The following is an 11,594-nucleotide window of genomic DNA, read 5'->3' as shown; positions in this document are numbered from 1 at the left end:
TAGCTTTTGGTAGAGCTTGAAATCCCCTCACTTACAACAGCAGCATTACTTGGTATCCCTTTTCTCTCTGCAGCTTCACGTCATTTATGTGAATATGAGTGGAAATCCCCCTACTCCAGCTTGATCTCATGTTAACCTATCAGATAATATCTTTATAGACATGATTACCAGACTCACATCCACAGGCAGAGTGGTTAGGACCCCACACTCTGTTTTGAAGGAAGGCAATGTATCCCTAAGAAGACCGAACGCCACTTGATGTGCTCTTGAATCAAGTGTACAATTACTTGTTCTGAAATCAATATTCTTCATCCAGTGAGTAAGATCACATGTCATCTGCCTTATTGAATCTCTCTGTGTGACAAACTCAAGACTTTCACTGTCAGGGGGATTGTAATAGTTGCATGATTTTATGTCCCTAGATGCTCCTGGGCAGGAGAACGATGGGATGTTCCACTTCCATAAACATTTACAGTCTTGGAAAGAGACAGTTCTACCCGGTCTTATAGGATCACTATGAGTTGGTACCTACTAAAGAGAAATGATTGGGACACTCCTGTGTAGCAGTGGAGTGAAGTCTGTCAATTAAATGCTAGCTTGATGACACCTCCTTTGGAGTGTGGCCTTTTATGTGAGAGTGAGGGACTCAGGTAACTGCTCCTTTCTGCCACTTTTACTTCTTGTTTGCTAGGGCTCTATGCCTGCCTCAAGGAGTGCACTCATGTGGGCCACTCAAACCTGAACAAGGTTTGCACCCTGCCCTTGGATCCATGTGACTCTGCACACCTTGCCCTGGGAACATTGTACTTTCTGCTTCAACATTGTGTATCACTGGCATGTGGCTGTGTAGATCTGAAGAGGGATTTATGCACTAGCACTGGATTTATGGATGATTTGGACTGGGCTAGGATGCTTTCTCGATATAGAATTACCCCTTGACATAAAACTTTGTGTTATACATGATCACTATATATGATTCTCTAGATAACCAGCCTGATACATAGGGATGTAGTTACCTAATGATGGCATAACAAAATGCTACATAATGAATGGCTGTAAAACACAGATATTCATTATATCACAGTTAGTCCCACATCAGGCCTATTGATGACTCTGCAGGAAAATATTCCCTGTGTGTGGATTGTTGTATGAATTCCTCCTGAGGCAGTGAAGGAAAACCTGTTCTCCCTGCCATAGATCTCTGGTCACTCCAGGAATTCCTAAGTTGATTCTCCAATTTAATATATACTTAGATCCTTTGTCTCTCTGTCTCTGTGTATCTTCTCATGTTAAGAACACCAATGACACCCAGCCTAGTTCAGTATGACCTCATGCTAACTTGACGAATTATCTCTTCATTGATTCTATGTGTAAACAGAGGCATTTTTACTTTCAAGGAAAGCAGTTAGGACACCAATAGATGTTTTCAAAGAGCACAACAGGGTATTGCTCTGCTTTATGTGCATTTGAGTTGTTCCTAATGCATTGTTCTGTAAACAATGGTCTTTATCCCCTTGTGATAAAGTTTAACTTTTACACCTTTAAAAAGGAATCTTATACACCCAAAAGGTTTACTTGAGGGTCATCAATTAAGCAAGAGAATATTTACATATTCCAATTCTGTCCAATCTTTTTCCCTTTTGGTGATTTGACTCCAGGGTGTTCTGCTGTGATTCTCTCCCCTGAGGTCCCTGGTTGTAAAAGTCCTGATCTATGTGGGTTTAACCTCGTGACTCTCTGGAGAGTAGAAACTCCTCTAGCAATTATGAGTAAGGCCCAATGAGTTTAATTATGCAGAGTCACCTTTGGGGCTGAAGAAATTGAATGGTTAAGCCATAAGCGTTGCAGTTCAAATGTAAATAAAGTGTCCACAGATTTTTGCCCTTACCACAGAGAGTGTTTGCCAATACAAGTATTTTAGTGAATAACTATTTCAGCAAATGAAATCATGAACTCAGAGCATAACAATATATGAAAATGATATTATTATCCATCTTTCAGGCAAACCAATATTCAACTATGCTGTATAGAGTCAGGCCAGTATGAAGGATTAAAATTCAGAATGCTCTTAACGTTATTTGACTACTTTACTTCTACAATACACGCTATAACATTTTTATCTATACAACTCACAATTTTTTTTTGTTCAGAACATAGACTTTTCTTTAAACCTTAAACTATTTAATTAATTTTCCTTTGTTCTTCGGACCAGTTTACATTGAAGATTCAGACTTCTTTTGGTAACATCACATTTTTCATATTCTTTTTAAGAATTACAATAATTTAAAAGCACTTTCTTTTTCTTCTGAGAAACTGAGTGGAGACAGTCTTTTTGAAATATAGAACGAGTTGACCTTATAGAAGTGTTTCTTGATGTGGTGATGATGCATCTGCTATCTTACGCCCCGTGTCCATAGAGATGGCATCAGGACATGGACATGTTACCTTTTAGGACAAGGGAGGAAGCACCAACCTTCACAACTCCTGTCCAATGACCGTCTTTTAATGCTTCAGGTAACTCAGGGAGCATTTTTATGCTTAGTAATCAATAGGTTTTGAGTTAGGTCTAGTATACATAGTACTGTGGTTTGGAAATTCATAGGCTTTTCATATTTTCTTAAGTGATCCTGATAATCACATTAGAACTTGTGAACAATAAAATATATGAGAATTGACTGGATTTTGTATGATTCTTTTTGCATATGGTCGTGCTCTTTGGCTCCAGGATACCTCCCATTGCACTAATGTTAACATTCTTAGGAACTCACTTACTGGTAAGTGTAACTCATAAAATCTTTTAATATTAAATGTGAACATCTTACATTTGCAATAGTGGGCAGACTATTGTAAATTCCTCTATGGAATTAAATGAAATGTTGTTCAAGCACTGCTGCAGATATTTTCATGATCAGAAAATGAGGCAGTATCAATAAAACTTGAATGATTGACTTTCAAGAGTCAAGGCATTGTTGTGCAGGCATGTTAGTACTTGAATCCATAGACATGATTGGCTAAATAAGAGACAATTGCAATTGACCATTGGATTTGTCAATGTGTGGGGGTTTTTATTTAGGATTGAGAATAGGTGCTTTGTTTGAATAGATGTGCAGTGGTGGTGTGTAGATTATTTCATCAATGGCTATTTCATATTGTACAATCTGTGGACAGAATAATGCAAAACTGAGAGGGAAACTAGTAATGCAGGAAATGGAAGAAGCAACTATAGGAGCACTGCTTTGAGTGTGACAAGGGGAACAGGACATAGGACACATGCAGAGGCCTTGACGATAATTACAAAGAAGGACAATTCATGAAGACGAGGTGCGGAAAGTGTGAGGTCAGATAATATTGAAGTCAAGGTCAATGGAGATCTAGAGATGATTTGGATTTTATTTTGGTGCTATTACCAGGATTGCTTAAATGCTCAACAGTACAGTGGATATTAATAATCTTTTTATATATGTTTATGCAAATGTGCAATTTACCTTGCTTTTATTTAGAATCTGCCCTCACAATCAAGTTAATCTTTTATATATATCACTAGACCAAATGTAATCTTTAGAGCAAAGAAAAGTTTCATATTTCCCTATATTTGCATAATTACATTCAAACATTTATAAGCACAGTTTTATACTAATTTCTTTCTTATTTAAAAGTACTTTGTGGGAATTCTCTAAAGTACAAGCATAACTCTCATTCATTCTTATCAATAGACGTATTCTATTTACTATTTTTTGTTTGGTTTTAGATACATGTAACATTTTCTCTACTAGTAGAAATTCACTTAGAATAATTTTTTATGTTCTTGCTTTTTGATGCCTAATAAGTAATTCTCATTGCTATATTATTATGTACTGGTGCTTTATTTCCTATAGGATAGATTAAAAGAGTGTAATTATTGTGATATATATATATGCTTTCGTAAGATTATTATTTTTCCAAAATATAAATAAATGAACATTTTACAGTTGCTAGTGTATACTGTAAGAAATTGTATTTTTCCAGTTATAGTTATAAACTGTTTTTCCAACTTTTTCTGAAAGAGAGAATAAAGTGATATCTGTTATTGTGTTTTGCATTTTGCTGTTTACAGGTGAGCATCCTCATTTCTCATGTGGTTGATGACCCCTTAGACATACGCTTCCTTTACCTCGTTACATATATGCTTTCCCCACATTGTCATTAGGTTGTATGTCTTTTACTGGTCAGCTAGTTAGATTTTTTTATCCTATTTTGGATATTTATATTGTGTATATTCTCTAAAGTGCAAATGGTTTTGCAAAATTAATTTTTCCATTGATTATCTTTGTTCTATTGTAAAAGCCCCATACATTTGTGAAAAAGTCAAATATGTCTCATTGGATTATCAGTTACAGGTAATTCTTCCATTCCTATAAGGTGGAACACAATTTCTTCTGTTGACTTGAAAGTAAATATAAAGTAAATCTTATTTTGTCTCAACATTAAATCTTTGTACTTAGTTTACTGGTGCTTATCATACCACATACCATAGTTATATGTACACTGTGATTTACTTTCAGAAGAAAACTTAGTATAGAAGACTACTTTATTTAACAATCTTCTTTTCCCCCATGCATACTCATATTTGTTTTGCCATTATTCTCTAGGATAGCTAAGGTTAGAGACCATCTTTTCATCAGTTTTATATTCTTATAGTCTTAGTATTAGAAAATAATAAGTCATAATCCTTAATAATTGAATATATAAATTCCTAATAGTGGAATAAATAAGTTATCTTAAGATATCAAATTTCACCAGGCATCATTATATTGACAAGTACACACGCTCTGTACTCTGAAGCAAGGACACTCAGAAGAGCATATGGAACCAAGGAACAATGTGACTGAGTTCATCCTCTTGGGGCTCACCCAGAGCCATCAGGGTCAGAAAGTATTATTTGCCATGTTCTTGCTCATCTACGTGGTCACCATGGTGGGCAACCTCCTCATTGTTGTGACTGTGGTGGTTAGCCCAACCCTCAATGCCCCAATGTACTTCTTTCTTGGCTACTTATCATTTATGGATGCTGTTTATTCTACTACAGCTACTCCAAACATGCTTATAGACTTACTCTATGAGAAGAAAACCATTTCCTTTAAAGCTTGTGTGATTCAGCTTTTTATAGGACACTTATTTGGTGGTGCTGAGAGTTTACTTCTGGTGGTCATGGCCTATGACCGGTATGTGGCTATCTGTAAACCTCTGCATTACATGACCATCATGAACCAACGAGTGTGTGCTCTGCTCTTATTGTTGGCCTGGGTTGGAGGATTTGTCCATTCTGTAGTTCACATTCCCCTTATTTACAACCTTCCCTTCTGTGGCCCCAACATCATAGACCACTTCATCTGTGACATGTACCCATTATTAAAACTTGCCTGCAGTGACACCAATGTCATTGGTCTCATTGTGGTGGCCAATGATGGAGCAATCTGTATGGTGACCTTTGTGCTATTGCTCATCTCCTATGGAGTCATTCTCCATTCTCTTAAGAACCTTAGTCAGGAAGGGAGACGCAAAGCCTTATCCACCTGTGGCTCCCACATCACTGTGGTGGTCCTCTTTTTTTTCCCTTGTATTTTCATGTATGTGAGGCCTCCTTCCATCCTGCCCATCGACAAATCACTGACTGTATTTTACACTGTCATCACTCCAATGTTGAACCCTTTAATCTATACTCTAAGAAATGCAGAGATGAAAAATGCAATGAAGAAAGCCTGGATCACAAAATGCAAATAATTTGGGAAGCAATGTGACCCTTATTTTTGGAAAATAATAACATTTCCAAGAATCTTGTGTAATTATGTAATTATAAGTTTCATTTTATTTTGATTTTAAATGATTGTTTAGTGTGTTACCATACAATGAACATTTTGTTTAACATATACTTTTGAAATTTCCACTTAGAAAAAGGTATATTCAATTTTTTAGTTCAAAATTGTTATGCTAAGACTTAAGAGGTATATAATATGTGATGACTCATTCTACAATTAGTACTAAAGATTTATCTAGCTGAGAAAAGATTTTGTCTTGTCTATTTCTTAAATAAAGTGAATGCTTTTTCAGAATTAAGAGCAGCACTTACAAATTTCATTATCATAAAATAAGACACAAACTCATGATGAAATTCTCGCAACACACAGCCCATATGAGAATTCTATTTTAAATTTTTTCGGTAGATGATGAATAATAAATATAAAATATTTTAATTTTGTTAGTATATAAATGATGGAGAGCAAGTTTTGCTTCAGAGTTGTAAAATTAATAATCTACTTGTAGCTACAACATTTTCATGAGGAAATGACCACTTAAGCATTTATACCATTCTGAAAAACTTATTTATATTAATCAAGGGTTAATATACAAAAAGAATCTAAATAAACAATGTAGATAAGCAGAAAAATGACTATAATTACATATTTTCCCAAATGGGAAGTCTTTGCAAATGCTCAAGTGGAGCATGTTTTAGAGGGTTATATTTTCATAAAGGTTGGTGTTAAATTAATAGTATAAAAAATATAATAATACCTTTGATAGTTCTAAATGTATCCATTAATTTCTTGCTAGTGTTTTGTATTTCTAATGGGACTCATATCTTGCCTTTCCTATGTAAAATTTCAATGAATTAATAATTGACAAACTTCTAATATACAATTCAGAACTTTCACTGCATTATTTCCATGATTTCATTGCCAAGAAAGATGCTGACATGTTATGTTTTTTTCTAGTCTCACAACCCTTACTCTGGGAGTACACTATATTGGCAAAGAAAATATTAGAATATATTGTTCAATATTCAAGGGGCCTATTAATAAAATAGTTGTGAATCTATCTTTCTCTAAGTCAGGCTTAAAGGAAACAACACGTACCACTAATAAAATAGGAAACATATAATCAAGTACATTTATGGTTCCTACTTCTTCTCTTAGTCTAGTTTTATGAAGGATGGAGTAGGGAGAATGAGTCCTTTACATTAGTGCCGACATACTGTGTAGCTCACTACCACAAATTCAATTCTGATTCATAGCCACCCCCTGTGGGTTTCTGAGGCGGTTTACAGAGTAGAAACCCAGACGTTCTCCTGAGATGCAGTTAATGGTTTTGAACTGCCCACCACGAGGAGCTGGATGGCAGCCCAACTCATCGCCACTGCACCACCAGGGCTCCTGACACACTATGTAAGTGTCAGTGAACAAGTATTGCTGTTAGGGTTAGCATCCAAACCAAGGTGTTTTTGTTTTCATGATAAAGCATGTCTAAACATGCTTCTTCAATCTGTGGGTGACTGCAGAAACGTTCTCTCAATCATACACTTTTCTTAGTCTTATTCATTGGGATTCACTAGTTCTGCCTCATGGTGACCCTATTGCACAAAGTAAAACTTTCCCTGTGGCTTTCTAAGGCTGTCAATGTTTACAGTAGTGGAAAGCCCATTTTTCTTCTGTGGAGCTGCTAGTGAGTTCCAAGTGCTTACCTTGTGATTATCCTCTCAGTGCTCCAGATTTGTGTCATTCCAAAAAAGAAGACTCACTACCATCAAGTATACAGTATCACAGTGCTCTGGGCTCTGGTAGACTAAATCTTTACACAAGTAGAAAACCCCACCTTTCTCCTGCACAGTGGCTGCTGATGTCAGACTGCTGAGCCGATCATGCCGAAACCACTAAATCACCAGGACTCTGTAGTCTGATTATGGTACCTTAAAAAAAAAGGATACTTTTGTGCCATAATGGAAAAATAATTCTGTGGTCAGGGGTCATATCCCATTTTCAATGAAACTGAAGTGGACATCTTCTGAAATTATTAAAGCTTTGTGTCCTGTTGTAGAAAGGCTCCCTACATGAAACTGTCGTTTTTAGATTGATGAAGCCTGTCAAAAAATGTCCTTGAGGACATCCAAGATGAGCCAAGAGAGAGGAGATCATCAGTGGTGATGAATGAAGAAACTGTGGGTAAAGTTCAAATACTGATTGGAAAAGAGCTTATAATTACCGTTCCTGCCATAGCTGGTCAAGTTGTGTTCTCATATGTCTATGAATTTACAATTTTAAGGGAACATTTTGGCCTCTGAACGCATTTGGAAAGCAATGTTTTCCAAAGCATTGTGAGAAAATCACCTGTCCATAGTGAAGCAAATAAGATGTCTTTATAGAATGAATCACATCCAGACGTGAGTCTCTTATTTAGCAATCATGCAGAGAACAAGGTACAATCAAATTAGTGGCTTCAAAGGGATCTGCTGCTCCAGTTATATTGAAGGTAAACACTAATTCAGGTTAGAGATATTGACTTTTGGGGTCTTAAAGGTTTATCTGGATCAACATTTTAAGGGATCCAGGACAATCACTAGGAGTTTGTGTGAAATGGCTTTAATACAATTGAAAACTGTCCTGGTGAGAAAAAGACCAGGAATGCTGCCCTGAGGATGTGTTTTCCATCAGGAGAATGTCCCTACCGTATACACTCGGGTATAATCCGACTCTGATATCACGTGCAGCACCAAATTTTACCACAAAACTTGCATTAAAAATGTGCTGAAAAACTTGGCTTAAACACGAGTATTGAGTTGGACTTGTGGGTTTGGGCAGCACTGGGTTAGGATGTTTTCTTGATGCGCACTTAACTGATTATATATATATATATATATATATATATATATATATATATATACTCTCTCTTATACATGAGTTTCTGTGGATTTGTTTCTTCAAAGTATCCAGACTAATACAAGTACTTTTGGTATTTCTTCTCTGAAGATCAAAAGGACTGTCAATCAACGACTTTATTGTGGCCTTCATCCCATCCAGTCAACACCTTTTATCTCAACCCTTCCGACTTCTTTTTGTCTTCCAAACTAAAATACTATTCAGAGGGAATATAAAGTGATGTCCTTAAGGATGCCAAAGCTGCCATGGTGATGTGGTGTTCAGTTAGGGCACTGGACTCTTCAGGGAAGGGTTTCAGAGGTGGTGGAAACACCACGTTCAGAGGTTTGTAAACTTAGATGGAAGATATGTCAAGAAACAATAGCTTCACATTTAAAAAACATCTGTTCAATAAATGTTTCTATAATTGTATACTACCATTTGCTGTCAGTTTGTCATACTGTGGTGGCTTGTGTGTTACTGTGATTCTGAAATATCTGTCACTGGTATTTCAAATGCCAACTGGGTCACCCAAAATGATCAAGTTTCAGTAGAGCTTCCAGAATAAGACTATGATGAAGGAATAGACGATCCATTTATCAGGAATTAACCAGGGAAATCCTGATGGATAGTATTGGAACATTGTCGGAAACAGGATCAGCTTATGACTCACTCAGGTTAGAAGGCAGTTAAAATATGACTAAGGAAGAGCACCTTCTCCACCTGTGTTGCTGCTGTTGTTAGGCACTGTTCTGACTCGTGGTAATACTGTGTACAACAGAACGCAACGTACCCTGATCCTGACACATCTTCACCGTTCTTATGATTTTGCTCCTTGTGGCAGCAACTTAAAAATGAATTTGCAGCAGTATATTCACAAGGCACAGCAATTCAAACTGGGTTCTGAAGAGGATCTGGATTGAGGGATACCATGGCTGACATTAAGATGGATCTTCATTGAATGAATAAAATATGAAAAAGATGTTTTCTTTGTCATGGAGCATTCAAACGTGTTTGTGTGGATCATTGCAAACATAGATAATATTGTGAACTATGTGAATTCCAGAAAATTTAATTGTGCTTATACAGAACCCACCCATAAAAGAAGAGCCAGGTGTTTCAATAGAATATGTCTCAAAATTATGAAAGTTGGGTGTCAGGTTTGTGGTTTTCACCATACCTGTTCAAACGGTATGCTCAGAAATTAGTATAAGAAGGTATAAAATGTGAAGAAGATCATGGCACTAGGATTGTGTGAATACTAATTAACAAATAGCAATATGCAGATGACACAACCTTGTTTATTGGAAGTTAACAGGAGAACATGAGGCCTTTACTGATGAGGACAAAGATTGTACCCTTCAGTAAGATCTGCAACTCAATATATCTTCATTACTAGAACAACAATTCTGGAGACTTAGACCAATCTCAGGGTCGTAGTTGTGGCAATTTCCTCTGAGGCAATGAAGGAGGTGTTCTATGCCTCTCTCCTAGGTTCTTGTAGCTCCAGAATTTCCCAGGTTGCAATTTAATAGTGATGAGGCTGGGCACCTGAAGTAACTGGTCATTTCAGACTGCTGCCTTCTTCAGCTTAAGTCAGGAAACAGGAAGCAGAGAGACATGCCAACTATTGATTGAGCCAGCAGTATTCTCCCATAGGCCATGAACTATGGGAGGTGAACTATGGTTGTCTAAGGAGCAAACAACTTTCTCTCCACATCTCCCCCTTTTTTATTTTCTAAACAGAGTGAAATTGATATGGGTCAAAAATTACTTGTACAATGCAATAGTCAAAGACACTTCAAACATGTTTCAATAAAGATTTAAATAATAAGAAAATTCATCAACAAAATCCAAAACGTTAAACAAGAAAATTTTCAATCTTTGGCGGCCATCCTGACTAACTTCTTTGCAGATGCGTTTGGGATGCCACTGTACTCCACAACCTTTCACAACTGGTAGTTTATAATTTAGCTCCAATACTTTTTCCTTTGGCATGTTTGGATCACACATGCTGGGGTGCTTCTTCCATGTGGGTGCTTCTTCCTTGCTAGATGACCATTTGTTTGAATACAAGCATTTATGATCCCAGACACTATTCTGATTGATAGCCAGGAACCCTCCTCTGTCTTTACCACATTGACTTATGCACCCTTATGTTCACTGATCAATTCAAGAAGCTAGGACTCATGTAACGCCACATTATCAGGACAACTGTTCTTGTATTGAGGCTAGAGTTAAATAAGAAACAAAAGTCCATATGCTTATTCATGAAACATGCACGTTCAAAATAAAAATCCTACATTTATACAAATTTCACTCAAAGTACAGTGAAGACATGTATACGAGCTACAATCCAGACAAGCGACATTAAATACAATTAATTTACTATCATGTTTTCAACAGCAAACCAAAATTAGATTTGCTCCCCTCTAGAATATGCTTTTCAAATAAAAGTTATATTTATTTGAGCTGTTTGTTTGGCCTCTACATGATTTAATCTCTTCTGGAGGGCCTGACCTCATAGGAAAATAATTTTAAAAATACAATTATTATTAAAGCATCACATGAACCTATGCTTTGCACTAGGCTCTGCCAGCAGCCATGATGGTCAAGACCAGATAATCCCTCAGCAATCTGTGAAATCAAACTATCAGCAGGATTATTTGTAAGTTTCGCTAAAAGATTCAAAGATTTCTTTTTGCAGTGACTCAACGTCCAATGTTGCATTCATCTTTACGCAAATTATCTCTAATCAAATTCTAATCATATTCTAATCATATTTGCTTTGGTTGTCTGGGTATGATGTAATACAATAATCAGACACATTCCAATCACATTTTTGTTTTTGTAAATTGATAAGTTGATCTCCCAGACATTTTATGGTTTGTTACAGGCTCTGCAACTTTGTAAAAATCATTTTATTGG

At 36.4% G+C, this 11,594-nt stretch overlaps 1 protein-coding gene across 1 annotated transcript; it reads left to right on the top strand.

Annotated features, from left to right (window-relative positions):
- Positions 1-4,836: 4,836 nt before the first annotated feature.
- LOC142446540 (olfactory receptor 4A47-like) lies at positions 4,837-5,760 on the top strand. The gene has a single exon (XM_075548287.1). The coding sequence runs from the start codon at positions 4,843-4,845 to the stop codon at positions 5,758-5,760; it is 918 nt and encodes a 305-aa protein (XP_075404402.1). The 5' UTR covers positions 4,837-4,842.
- Positions 5,761-11,594: the final 5,834 nt, after the last annotated feature.

This window comes from Tenrec ecaudatus, chromosome 4, assembly GCF_050624435.1.
Source record: "Tenrec ecaudatus isolate mTenEca1 chromosome 4, mTenEca1.hap1, whole genome shotgun sequence".
In the NCBI taxonomy this organism is placed as follows: domain Eukaryota; kingdom Metazoa; phylum Chordata; class Mammalia; order Afrosoricida; family Tenrecidae; genus Tenrec; species Tenrec ecaudatus.
Note: the sequence above shows the minus strand (reverse complement) of the source record. Positions and strands in the feature narration are given on the sequence as shown.

Coding starts and splice junctions, on each gene's coding strand:
- LOC142446540 (XM_075548287.1), top strand. CDS start 4,843: ATGGAACCAAGGAACAATGTGACTGAGTTCATCCTCTTGGGGCTCACC.